Raw genomic sequence first — 15003 nt, 5'->3', positions numbered from 1 at the left:
CAAAGAAAAATCCAATTTTATTAAAATTGTGGGCTGATTGAAATATGATTTTATTATCCTTTTTAAATTTACAGTATAATATAGAGTGAACACTGGCAAAATATGTAGAGTTGAGGAATAGACTGCACTGGACAGTGTCTCAAAGCAATGCATGACATGGAAAGGGTATTTTTGCTGCAGCTTTTCCTTTGGCAACTGCTCCATCTGGTCCTAGCTAATTTCAAGGCACAGGATAACATCTGCTCTATGAGTGATCCCTTCCAGTTCCCATATGAGTATTTCAAACCAGGGGATATAATAATCGGAGGGATTGCTGCACAATTTGATTGCCTGTTGGAAATAAGCAACTTTGAGGAATATCCCGAAACAAAGGTGGTAAAAGAACTCATGTAAGGAAATTTCATCTGGAGGTAGCAGTGATTGGAAATAGGAAGTATTCTGAATGTGATCTAGTTAAAAAAAAAAGCTAGAAAAAAGTGTTTTTGAAATGTTTGTTATTATTAGACTTAGAGAAATAAATTTTAATTCATTGTTTCTACATTCTATTTCTATATTGTGTCAAGTTTTGCTTTTTCTATCTCTTGATAGTTCTTATCCTACCATTTCCTCCAATGTAGTATTTATGTTTATTACTATTTCTTTCAGATTTCATCTTCTTCCTCCCAAAGAAAAGTAGCATTTCTTTGTTCATTTTTGAGCACTTTTAAATCATTTTCCTTTTTAAAAAGGATTATAGTGTTATATATTATTGTTCAAATTTATACACATTTAAATTTATATTGAATTTTTATAATTTATTAGGGTCAAGCAAATCTGTTGATCTGTTTAAAGGTACCTGTGATTGTATAAATGTCTGTATAAATATCTACGTTTTTACATGTTCTATTGGCATTACATAGATTACATGCTTTCCACTGATATTCCACAGATATGAGTTACAGTGCACAATAATACAATACAGCTTCACTAATTCATTTTAAACTCATTCATCTTAATAAGGATGAATCAATTAATTACTTCACCTTCTTGTTTTGGGAAGGGGGGGACAAAATTCACAAGGTATATCTTCTTTTCCCTTTGGGTTGAAGACCAACCTACAATCTCAGGAAAAAAAAGTGAACATTGGATACATCCTACTTTTGAATTAGTTTCCAGTGTGCCATAGCTGGGAGCAGACAGTGAAAAAGAGAGGAGAGAGAGTGATGGAGGATAAAAAGAAGAGAAGAGAAGAGAAGAGAAGAGAAATCTTATCTACATCTCTTCCACTTTGCATAGAAAAACCCAGCAAGACATTATTTCTCTTGAAAGTTTTGATCACTGGAGCAATAGAAATATATTTTTGCCCTTGATTTTATTTGGTTAGATTAGATTATTAGGTTGCTTTTGAGGTTGCAATACCCAAAGCACTATTATTGGTTGGATTTTAAAGCTTTTCTTTGTACTTTCAGACAATCTATAATCCATACTTTTTATTGCTATTGAATAAAACATCTATATGTGAAATAAATTAATTCTGAACTTTTGATTTTATAGTCAATATTTAGGCACTTATCCATTAACTGATACTAATGACTAAGCATTTTCAGGCTTGCTTATTACTAGGAGAGGAATCAATAGGACTCCTAGATTGGATAGTTGATTACACTGTAAGTAGAGAAAAATCACTGATGACAATGGCAGCTTCATTCCAAGAAAGCTACATTTGTGTCCTTGAAAACATTGTAAGTCAAGCTTAACTTTAGAAAGGCTTTAGAGAGGCTTTTATATTCAACATGGCTTGGAAGTATATATAACTTAAAACTGAGTCACAAAAACAAAAAAGTTATGTTATTTGTCAAACAATACTTAAAGTATGTCTATGAAAATTCATATCTATATAAGCCTATTTATTTATGACTTTTCAAATGTTTAACTTTGTTTTTAGATGCAGTAATATGCATTCAACATAATGTGGTAGTTATTTCATATGTTGTATAAATTTTCTCTTAGGGCAATATTAAAGAATTACCAGCATGTACTTTCATTAATGTTTGCTGTGAAGCAGATCAATGAGAATCTCAAAATATTACCAAATATCAGCATAGGGTTCCACATATATGACAGCTACCATAATGCAAAGATGTCTTATCAGAACACCCTGAAACTTCTGTCTGCCCAGAGGAAGACTATTCCAAATTACAACTGCAAGAAGCAAACTAATTTGATAGCTGTCATTGGAGGACTTGATGCCAAAGTCTCTCTTCATATGGCTACTGTTTTAAGCATCTATAAGTTCCCACAGGTATGTGCAGGTCAGCCATGAAGTTTACAGTGCAATGCTTCTTGTTCAGTTAATACAAACTGAAAACAAATTTCTGTGTGAACTGAATAAAGGTGGTTATGGTCAATAAATATATGAGGTAAAATAATGTTTGGAACTAACCATCCCTTTGGGAAAAAGGGAGAGAGGGACTACCAGTCTTCTTTGGTAAATCTTTAAGGAATAATCACATTGAGAGTTTAAATAATGTAATTTAAGGAGAGTCTTATGGAAACCAATTTCAGATCTCCTCTCTAGCTTCTCATTTCACCAAAAAGTATTAGATGCAGATATGATCAGCCAAATTTATTTCTCACCCATTTAATTTCTAAAGTTTTTAACAACAATTTAGCTTTGAAGAATTCTTAAACCTTGAAATGCTTACATTATGTACTCTCGAGCTGTTTAATAGAATTGCATCCTCATATGGATTTTGGAAAAGATTCCCATTCTTTTCTTTTGTACTCTTTTCTGGAAGAAGAAGGAGATGGTAGTTTCCCAAAAAGTATTAGTTCTTGCCTCAAAATCTTTTATCAGGACAGTTATTGAGAACTAAAGTTATGCCCTTTATAGGGAAAAATTATGCTTCAGAATGTTAAAATCAATCCTTTAATTTAAAAAAGGACAATTTTCTTCAGATATGTGTTTACCCAACATAAAATAATTGTGATAATTTATGGCCATTTATTATACTTCTACCTATCTTTCTTTTAATAACTTTTTGTTTGTTTGGCTTTTGCTTAGATTGCTTGCTGTGTGTTTGCTCCAGTGATGAATGTTAAAACGCAGCTCCCTTTTTTCTACCGGATGATCCCTAGTGAAACAAATCAATATGTGGGACTTATTCAGCTGCTCCTTTTTTTCCAATGGAAATGGATTGGAATTGTTTCACCAGATGATGATAAAGGAGAAAAATTTGTGCAGACAATGTTACCCATGCTTTCCCAGAATGCAATCTGTGCGGCAATCATTGAAAGAACACTAACCCTTTCTGGTGTTTTAGAGAATTTTGACTCATTTGAACCTGTTTTTAAAATGGCTGCATCATTATCCAAACCTAATGTTAAGGTCTATATTATAAATGCAGATCCCCAAGCTATCTCATGCTTGAAATGGCTAGTATATATTTATGAGAGCATACAAAGGTCAATACAAGTAACCATAGGCAAGGTGTGGCTTATGACAGCCCAGTGGGATTTCTCATCAGAGACACTTCACCGAGATTTTGATATACATTTTTTTCATGGTGCTTTATCTTTAGCAAGTCACTCAAAAGAAGTGCTGGGATTTACAGAATTTTTGCGTTCTCTACAACCTACTTGGTCAAAAGGAGATGGGTTTATCAGGATCTTTTGGGAACAAGCATTCAACTGCCTATTTCCTAATTCTAATGAAGGCAAAGAGAGCAATAATTCTTGCACTGGAAAGGAGAACTTGGAAAATCTTCCTGGAACTCTCTTTGAAATGACTATGACCAGTCAAAGCTACAGTATTTACAATGCGGTCCATGCCATAGCACATGCTTTGCATAAGATGTTCTTATCTTCCACTCATAGGTTAGATCCCACAGATCTGTTACATTGGCAGGTAATTTTTTTCAAAATGCAATTGTTTATCTAATATCTATTGCTTCTGAAATCAATAGGTATTGTTTATCAAAAAGTCTATATTTCTTTTCAAGATTCTGTTTTAAAACTTTATATCTTGTCTGTGATGAAATAACTTTCTTTCCCAGGCATCACAGGCCACATAGAAGCAATGAAACTATATTCTAGTTTATTGGACTAATCCAATATTTCTTTTTCTCTTCTTGTAATCTATCTGTCTGTCTGTCTGTCTATCCCTCATAGAACTTAGTATACAGCATATGTGCAATAATAATTAAATAATATTTAATAATAATTAAATAATAATAACAGCAACAGCAACAACAACAATAATAATAATAACCATAAGTCAATGAAAAAGGCAGCTTCACTTGGAACAACCTACATGCTGTGGCAAGATATTTAATACTATCTGCCTATATCCAGTCCCTGGGAAAAACACAATACAGTAGCTGGATAAAAATGCCAAACTCTCTCTAAACACCTGACTGACTTTGTAAATAGCCATAATAATGAAGATCACATAAGCTGATTAAAAACAACATATAACAAAGTAGAAACAATGGTACACTGGAATATTTGTATGTAATGCAATTTGCCTGCAAGCAAAAAACGGTGGTACTATAAAACACACTAAATAATAGGAAATCAAGAACTTAAACAGATAAGCACCAGCCTCATATCACCTCATACTTAACAACTATTGATAAGAAAGACAAAAATCCGAATAGTACATTCTGCAATATCTAGAAACAGCAAAACAGAAGAGAAAGAATTGGAGAAACCTACAAAATACAAATACTGTAAATAAAAGTATTATGACTGGCAAAAGAAAGAAAATATAGTATCAATAGTAATAGGCACAGTGGTGCAATCTCAAAACTTTTGAACCATTTCTTGAACACTATCAACATTGATAAAATGACCCTCATTCAATTTTAAAAGGCAGCTTACATCCTGTGACAGTTACCTTGGACACTATGAAAAACAGCATCTGCCTTTCCCAGGCTCTTGGGAAAGACTCAATAGAAAGACAAAATGCCAAAACTCGTCTAAACATCTGGCTAACGTAAATGCTTTGTATGCTCTCAGAGACCTTGGACAGCACACTAGCCACCAGAGTGCAAGGGGCATTAAATCTTTGTCTCCTGATGAAGGATAAAGTATTCCTTTCCTTTGTTTTCTATTTATATGAATTGATGACAGAAGTCAACATGGGACTTACCGTAGCCTATCTCTTTTTTGAGCTTTTGAAAGAACATTGTACAAAAACATGTTTCAAACGTTTTGTCACTGTTGTCATGGGACAGTTCTGCTATGAGCAAATTTTAAATCCTTCCTGCTCCTACATTTAGGAAAATAAGTAAAGGAAAGTTATAAGAAAAATATGCAAAATCAATGTTAATTTACATGAAAAAAGCTGTAAATCTAATTTATATTGATTTGGAAGAGAAGTTTGGCCTTACCTTTACACAGGGGTTACAGTGTATCATATATTCCAGGAAAAACAAAAAGGATTGGGAAAATAAATGCAACAGTAAATGAGAGTAATATACATATCTTTATCTGATTTCAGTTGTTGAAACCATAGTTGTATGGTTAGTTTAATAACACATGGAAACCAGAGAACTGGTCCCAGGGATGTTCCCATATTCAGTTTCCTATATTTCTATACAAAATGACCTGACTGCCACTTTTTTAGTAATGTAAAAGATCAGAATTGAAGATATTTGGTAGATTTCATTTCAAGCATAACCAAGCTTCATATGGACACATATAATATGTTTCAAGTTTATTTGGAAAGTTGATAAATATCCTATGAACCATCTCAAAATGATAAACCTGAGTTCTCATTTGAGATTGAAATTTAATTTAAATCTGTTCTTCATGCACTATTCTGGAATGAAGTGGGATTGTATTCTTTTTCCTATATTTTTCAAAGACCATGGTCCAAAAACACTTGAAAACTATTTTAACAATAATATTAAGTGGAATATATTAGAGATAATAATTGCATTTTAACTCAAAATCTCAGATGGCTGGTGGTCATAACAAAAGTATGGATTGTTGGATTTCTCACTAGCAATTATAAAGAAATACATAAGTAGCCATACTAATGCTAAAATGATAAAACAGGAAAATGACTTGTATCATGTTTGATTTGTACTCCTTGGCCTATTTTTGTGGATGCCAATGACCAATTATTGGGGATATGAAAATGAGGGTATTATTAAACTCTGAGGCTTTTCATCAACTTTGTAAATCTTTCTGTGTACCTGCCACATGAACTGAATCAGATTAGACTGATGTGTATTGATTCATATAATATAGCTTTTTGTATTATTAATTTTAATCATTTTTATTTTACATATTAAGATAATAATTTAACAATAGTGAAAGAAACTACTTATTAAAATGAAGGTTGCAGGACATGTATTGCTTCTTTTTTTGTAGACTATATTAATAACATAATCCAAAATAAAAGCTTTAATGTTTTAAAGTTGTTTTTCATTTTAGCTTCACCATTTTCTGAAGACCATGTCATTTAACCATAGTGCTGAAGATACCATATCTTTTGATGAAAATGGTGAATTAGTAGCTGGACTTGATGTTATCAACTGGATCACTTTCCCAAACAAATCTCTTCTTCGTGTGAAAGTGGGATGGCTGGATCCACAAGTTTTAAGTGATCATCAATTAACTATTCATGAGGAGGCCATCACATGGCACAGTTCATTTAATCAGGTTAAGTACAAACAGAATTTCAAATGGGCAATGCTAAAAGGGAAAGTGCCTTGTCTTTGTAATTCATAAATGATTAAATCAGTGAGTATTTTCTTAACTAACATACTATTATTATTATTATTATTATTATTATTATTATTATTATTATTAAAAAAACTAGCTTTTAACTCTAAATGAACTATAAACAGGCAAGGAGGAGGCAATAAGAAAAAAATATGTTATGCGCCACGAAAATCAGGAGATCCAGATAGTTCAAATGAGTATAAAGATTTATTGTAACTTAAGCTTTCTACGAGAATCTGAAGTACTAGCGGCCAAGGGAAATTAGTGGGAGGTAAGAGTAGAAGTAATTCATGGTGGGCTGGATTTAGATCTCTTGTGGGAGTGAAGGGACTCATGATTGATGCTGTGTTTGATCCTTCCCTCAGGCTCAGTCCGGTCATCTACAAAATATTCATCATTCTTTTGATTTGGGTTATTTACGATCTCAATAATATAATATTGTTTTAGAATTTATAGAATGTACGCTTTTATCACTTTCTTTTCATACAATATTGATACTCAAAGGATCTTTATAAAGTGATAATATTCTAATCTAACAGGCAAAGCAAATAATAACAAGATTAGCAATTGAAGGAAAATTGAAGAATCAAAAACACTAATCAAAGCTATAGCACTTAGTCTTATATACTGCTTCACAGTCCTTTACAGCCCTCTCTAAGTGGTTTACAGAGTCAGCGTATTGCCCCCAATAAACTGGGTCCTCATTTTACCGACCTTGGAAGGGTGGAAGGCTGAGTCAACCTTGAGCTGGTGAGTCTCGAACTGCCGAACTGCTGGCAGCCAGAAGTCAGCAGAAGTAGCCTGCAGTACTGCATTCTAACCACTGCGCCACCAAAGGCTGCACAAGACCAAGCCTTAATAACAAATGCATACAAAGCCAGAATTGAAAAGACAGCCACAGACAGCAAATGCCATTTCTAGAAAGAAGATAAAGAAACAGTGGACCACCTAGTTAGTTGCTGCAAGCTTGCACAGACTGACTACAAGCAATATAAAGCAGCAGTAATGGTGCATTGGAAAAAGTACCATTGGCCTACAAGCAAGAACTAGTGGGGCTATAAAATAAAGAAAGTCATAGAAAAATGAAGAAACTACAATGTTTGGAACTTTAGAATTCCAACAGACAGGCACCTGCCACAAAACAACACTCAACAATTGTTGATACAAGAAGACAAAAAAAGTCTGGATAGTGGATATGGCAGTATCTGGAGACAGCAGAATAAAAGAGAAAGAACTGGAGAAGATAACAAAATACAAAGACCAGCAAATAGGAATAAAACAACTCTGCCAGAAGAAAGCAAAGGTAGTACCAATTGTAACAGATATTTTGTGTAAAATCTCAAATCAACTGGAGCACCACCAGCATTGACAAAATCAACCTCAGTCAATTGCAAAAGGCAGCTTTACTTGGAACAGCTTATATTCTTACCATTAAAATGAATGTTCTTCCGAAAATGTTGTTTCTATTTCAATGCGGCTTAAAAAGGATTTTTTTACAAATTTGGATAGACTCATTTCAAAATTCATATGGCAAGGGAAACAACCGAGAATCATATTAAAACTATTACAAGACGCTAGAGAAAGAGGAGGATTTGGCCTACCAGACTGGACAAAGTATTATCAGGCAGCGGAGTTGGTTTGGCTGAGTGAGTGGATGCATCTCAAAAATACAAGATTATTAGCACTAGAAGGTCATGACCTACAGACAGGGTGGCACGCTATTTTATGGGAAGAAAGACATTTAGCCCAGCAGTACTTCCAAAAGCATTATATTAGGAGAGCATTATTGGATATCTGGAAAAAAATAAAAAGAAATAATTATATGAAAATTCCCAACTGGGTGTCTACATTAGAAATGTACATACATCCAAATTTGAGAAAACGTGGGGGTGCTGCCACCTATAAAGATATTTTGAATGAGAAAGGAGAATTAAAAGTGAGAAATACTTTAAAGGAAGAAGGAATCGAATTGGAATGGTGGGCGTATCTTCAAATCTAATCCAAATTTAATAAAGACAAAAAGGAACGGGGCATAAAGCAAGACTCTTCAGAATTAGATAAAATCTTATTTAGTAGGGAAGGCAAGACCATAAGTAAACTATATCGATATTTATTAGAGCAAGATATGATCGAGGAACAAGTGAAAGAAACGATGATAATTTGGTGTAAATATTTTGGGTACAATATTGATTTGGATAATTGGCAAAGTTTATGGGGAAAAAACCTAAAAATTACTTTAGCAACCTCCTATAAGGAAAACCTCTATAAGATGTTTTATAGGTGGCACCTCCCTCCTACAAGATTAGCACGAATGAATAAGGGGAAATCCTCGATATGCTGGAAATGTGGAGAGACCGTTGGGAATTACTACCACATGTGGTGGGAATGCCCAAAGGCACAAAAATTTTGGAATTTATTAAAGAAATGGCTGGAAGAAATTTTGCTAATAGATATAGAGGCCAAACTGGAATTATTTTAATTGGGAATTATAGAAAGAAAATATAAGAAAGATACAAATTATTTATTACTGCATATAGTAACAGCAGCACAAACAGCCTTCGCTCAAAAATGGAAAGAGAAAGATATTCCAACTGAAGAGGAAATATTACTGAAATTGCATTGAAATGGATAGACTTACATGGGAACTCAAGGGTAAAAGTGAAACTAAGTACTACAAAATCTGGGAACAATTTTATGATTGGATAGATAACAAGAGGGTAGCCAAGACAAATGTATAGTGTTAGAATAAAATATAGATTATAGACAAATGTATATTTAAAAGATAAATAAATATACAGAAATAAGGGGAAAAGTGTTAGTATTATATTATAAATAGCGAGCAAGCTCAAGAACTATATGTCTATATGAGTACTAATATTACTGTAAAGTGACAGAAGATGTATGGAACCAGTGACATCATATCTATGTCCAATGTGTTTTTAATTTTGTATTATTAATAAAATTTATAATAAAAAAATATTTAGTGTGGGGACTGAGGACTATATCATTTATACAGAATACTCAAGATTATTGGCTAAAAAGACATGTAATAGTATAGATTAAATATAATATAAATCTTGAAAAGCAGAGAAATCCTGGGACCATTAGCTGTGATTAATATGTTTAGGAATTATAGTTTTTGACCCAAAGTTGAATTTCCAAACTCACCTAGATCTTAATTTTCCCACTCAGTTACAAAAAAATGCTTCCCAGATTAAAAAAAAATATTCTGTAGTATGTAGACTACTGTATTTTAAAGGACAAGCTTATTTATTTCTTTGCCCTGTTGATAGATCCTGCCCATTGCTCTGTGTAATGAGAAATGCCATCCAGGTTACAGACGAAAAAAGAAAGAAGGAGAAGCATTTTGCTGTTACGATTGTGTTCCCTGTTCAGAAGGGAAAATTTCAGACCAGAAAGGTAGGAAACATAATAATCAATATTATGGATTAAAAATTGAATAGGAAATAGGAAAAAGAAAACAAAACAATTTCTTTACTGGTACTAAGATCAATAAAAAACCCTCAAATGTTAAAAAAACTTACACTAACAATATCGAAAGCATATCTTCATTCTCCAGAATCTGCAAAAAACCAAAATATTTATAGAGCATTTTGATATATCCCCATAACAAGGCATCACTGTCACATGGAGATTTGATAGGTAGATACTTGGGGGTGGGGGAGAGAGACAGTGAGAGAGAGGATAAATGATAGATAGATAGATAGATAGATAGATAGATAGATAGATAGGTAGGTAGGTAGGTAGGTAGGTAGGTAGGTAGGTAGGTAGGCAGGCAGGCAGGCAGGCAGGCAGGCAGGCAGGCAGGCAGACAGACAGATGAGATATTCCAAGACAAAAAAAGAGCTTTCCCTTCCTCCTAGGACAGTGATAGCGAACCTTTTAGAGACCGAGTGACCAAAACCTGTCCCCGTCCCTGCTTCATCTCCCTGCCCCGCCCCTTCTCTGCCCCAACCCCTGTCCCGCCTGCCCATAGGACCACTCACCACCTCCAGGGCCTGCCGCAGATTGCCCAGGCAGCCCAGCAGCGCTATGATGGCCACACCCTCTGCCCGTGCCCTGCAGCATCAACTGCATTATGGGGTGTAAGGGCAGAGTCTTGTCTATGCTGCCTGCTGCCATGTCCTTGGCTGCGCTGCTCTGTGTGGGCCATGCAGGGGGGCTGCTGGAGAGGAGGGGGTCATGGGAGGAGGCAAGGCTGGGGCAACGGCATGTGTGCCACAGAGAGGGCTCCGAGTGCCACCTCTGGGACCGGTGCCATAGGTTCGCCACCACTGTCCTAGGACATGCTTACTTTTCTTTAAGAATTTGGGTCAAAGCAATAAATTGTTACAAACTATAATTAGAAATCATTAATGATACTAATGAAAATCTACAATAGGTTTAGAACACAAAATGCTTATTAGATGTTAGATGTGAAGAATAATCATTCACAGTAATATATGTGCCATTAGGTCAGTCCTATAAAATAAATACACAACATTCTTAGAAATGTATATACTTGTAAAGAAGCAGATCACAGAAATTGGCTCTTGACTTCAGAGTAAAATGCCCCAAATAAAATTAAGAGAAAATCAGCTATATTTAATAGTCTGCCACGTCACATTTAATTTCTGTTTCTTGTCAACAATTTCTATGTAAAACTTGGCAGAAAAGGCCAATCGATTCATTGCCTTATAAATCTGCTTATATTTATATTTTCAGACATGGACAACTGTTTTCAGTGCCCAGAAGATCAATTTCCAAATGAGAACAAAAATCAATGTATTGCCAAGAGATTACATTTTCTCTCTTTCCTGCATCCTTTGGGGATTACTTTAGCATTTTTGACTCTCTCTTTTGTTCTGCTCACAATTCTGATACTAGGAGTTTTCATCAAGAACCAGAACACTCCCATTGTCAAAGCCAACAATAGGGACCTCACCTACTGTCTGCTCATCTCCTTATTGCTTTGTTTTCTCTGCCCCTTATTATTTATTGGCCAGCCACAAAGAGAGATTTGCTATTTACGACAAATTACTTTTGGTATCATCTTCACAGTGGCTGTTTCTTGTATATTAGCAAAAACAATAACTGTAGTTGTAGCTTTTATGGCCACCAAGCCAGGATCTAGGATGAGGAAATGGGTTGGGAGAAGATTGACCATTCTCATCCTATTTGGTTGCTCCTTTATTCAGACTAGTATTTGTGCTGTATGGCTATGTGTAGCTCCTCCTTTCCCAGAGTTTGATATGCATTCCCTCCCTGGAGCAATTCTAGTGCAATGCAATGAAGGATCACTTGGTATGTTTTATTATGTCCTGGGTTATTTGGGATTTTTGGCTATTGTCAGCTTCACTGTGGCTTTCCTAGCTAGGAAGTTGCCAGATAGTTTCAATGAAGCCAAGTTCATCACTTTCAGCATGCTGGTCTTCTGCAGTGTTTGGCTGTCCTTCATTCCTTCATATCAGGGCACTAATGGAGAATATATGGTGGCTGTGGAGATCTTCTCTATCTTGGCATCTGGTGCTGGATTATTAAGCTGTATCTTTTTCCCTAAATGTTACATCATTATCCTAAAACCTGAACTGAACATCAAGGAACAGTTGATAAAGAGAAATTCTTAAGCAGAAATTTCAATTTGTAATAATCAAGAATAATATGAAATTATTACAGAAGCCACTAGCTTTTTTCCAGTTTTTGAGGCATTCCTAATAGCATAATCCTTAGTTGACATATGTAAATAATAAAATAATAAATAATAAAATTTGCAAATAAGCAGAAATTTCAATTTATAATAATCTAGAATATTAAATTATTCAAATATTCCATTACAGAAGCCACTACAGAAGGTATTTCTAATAACATAATCCTTAGCTGAGTTCTGTGAAGGATAGTATAATTTGAAATTACAGTAAGAATGACTTGGTGAACTTTTGAAGTAATGGTTAAAGTTTTTTCCTGAGAAAATTGTTGAAATGGATGACAACTTAGACCATAAACAAACTTTAATTAGTCATTGTTCTACAAAGGAGTTCAAATTATGAGTTTTCCTGGATCTCTGTGGAGTTTTGATCAAAGTGCAGAGAAGGACTAAGGCGTTATATACCTCAGTACATAAAGCATTATGCATTTTGATTCAGGATGGACCTTTTATATCTATTTCAAACAGATTGACAGAATGTGCTAATGGGTCACTCGTGTATGCTATTTAATAATATGGGAAAAAGATAAATCATGGTATATTCCATCTTAGAGATGGAATTTTTTACTAAAAGTTGTTTTAATTTCTAGAAGCTAAGTTTGAAAAAAAAAATACTAGGTAATAATTCAAGAGGCAACTGGACTTCCTTATTTTTCTTTGAAGATGTTTCACTTTCATCCAAGAAGCTTCTTCAGCTCTGAAGAGCTGAAAAAAAGTCTAGTTGCCTCTTGAAAAATCAACTTTGAGACAACCATAACCTGGATGACTGAGAATCTTCATAGATGCTAGATAATAAATTGGATATGATTCATGTGGTATTCAAAGAAATAAATGGTAAATTGGAAATTAAATATAGGAAGAATGGCATTCTATAAATATATCTTGTGTTTTAAGTGACTCTGTTTCCTATTAAAAGGAAAAAGTAAATACAGGAAAAACTTTCTTATGATCATTTTTATTTAAGATCAAAACTGAAAACCTAAAATTAAAACTGTTAATTAAAACTGAAAACCTAAATACAACTATTTTAAAAGAAATCTCTTGGTGGATTTTGAAAGAAAGAAAGGAATATTTTATTTTATGAGATGTACAACAAAGAAAGACTGCATGTCATCAGATCTATCTAATTCAAAAGAGTCTTGAGTTATGTACCAGGAAGGTACTTAAATCTGATCAATATTCAACATACATGAAACAGAAGGGAAACCATGACCAGCCCAAGCCTGGAAATTATGGATGAAATACTGGAGGAAACTGAGGAATAGGAAGCATAAGTTAGAAAAAAATATAAGACTGAAGTAGAAAGCTTATTTATGTTATATATCAATTTTAATAGTTTTTTTGTTCATTGTATATGTTGGCTAGAGATTTATAGTAAGATTGCCCCCAATTTTTAATTGGATTGATTGTATTGAGTAAATGACTTTGGTTGAAACATATTTTGTTTTAATAATAATAATAAGAGAACAGTAAAATGAAAGTAATGTTTGTTAAGATTGTGTATAAGCAGTCCTCAATTTATGACCAGGTGTTTAGCACCTGTTCAAAATTACAACCAAACCAAAAAAGGGAATTTCTATTTGAAGTTCCAATTACAGGGTCCCCTCCCTTGTTACTTGACTGAACTTGGGCTCTTGGCAACATGGCCACACTTAAACCATTCTATGGTCTTTGTCTATGTTTATGATGTGTTTGCTGAAAATTGGCAGTAACTTCTATTTTTTTTTGTTGCAAAACTGCACCCATAGTGTTCAGTGAGTTTGTTTAATGACTCCAGCATTCATTTAATGACTACGGCAGTTGTTTTATAATTGTCGTGTCTTTTTAACAACTGCTACAAAAATGGTCATAAAATATATCAAGGACTACCAGTATGTGTATGTGTGTGTGTGTGTGCGCGCGCGCACACGTGTGTGTGTGTGTTAGAAAAATAAAAGAAGAATCGAACACCAGGATGAAAATATTTTCATCTTGGTGTTCGATTCTTCTTTTGTTTTTCTAACATGCACACATCCAGGATTCACATTTTTAATGTAATTAAGGATTATATATATATAATGAAGTTGAAAGAGACCTTGGAGGTCATTGAGTCCAACCCCCTGCTCAGGCAGGAAACCCTACACCATTTCAGACAAATGGCTATCCACTCTCTTCTTAAAAACTTCCAGTGTTGGAGCATTCACCGCTTCTGGAGGCAGGCTGTTCCATTGGTTAATTGTTCTAACTTTCAGGAAGTTTCTCCTTAGTTCTAGGTTGCTTCTCCCCTTGATTAGTTTCCATCCATTGCTTCTTGTCCTGCCTTCAGGTGCTTTGGAAAATAGCTTCACTCCCTCTTCTTTGTGGCAGCCTCTGAGATATTGGAACACTGCTATCATGTCCCCCCTCATCCTTCTCTTTGTTAAACTAGACATACCCAATTCCAGCAACCGTTCCTTATATGTTTTAGCCTCCAGTCCCCTAATCATCTTTGTTGCTCTTCTCTGTACTCTTTCTAGAGTCTCAACATCTTTTTTACATCGTGGTGACCAAAACTGGATGCAATATTCCAAGTGTGGCCTTACCAAGGCATTGTAAAGTGGTATTAA

At 34.4% G+C, this 15003-nt stretch overlaps 1 protein-coding gene across 1 annotated transcript; it reads left to right on the top strand.

The window, feature by feature from the left end:
* The first annotated feature begins 246 nt into the window (after positions 1-246).
* Positions 247-12341, top strand: LOC107293364 (vomeronasal type-2 receptor 26-like). The gene is made up of 6 exons (XM_015822512.1): positions 247-389; positions 1990-2281; positions 3044-3886; positions 6424-6651; positions 10008-10134; positions 11440-12341. The coding sequence occupies exons 1-6, from the start codon at positions 247-249 to the stop codon at positions 12339-12341; spliced, it is 2535 nt and encodes an 844-aa protein (XP_015677998.1).
* Positions 12342-15003: the final 2662 nt, after the last annotated feature.

Source organism: Protobothrops mucrosquamatus, unplaced genomic scaffold (assembly GCF_001527695.2).
Source record: "Protobothrops mucrosquamatus isolate PMUCROS unplaced genomic scaffold, P.Mucros_1.0 scaffold1595, whole genome shotgun sequence".
Lineage (NCBI taxonomy): Eukaryota > Metazoa > Chordata > Lepidosauria > Squamata > Viperidae > Protobothrops > Protobothrops mucrosquamatus.
This window is presented reverse-complemented; position numbering and strand designations above follow the sequence as displayed.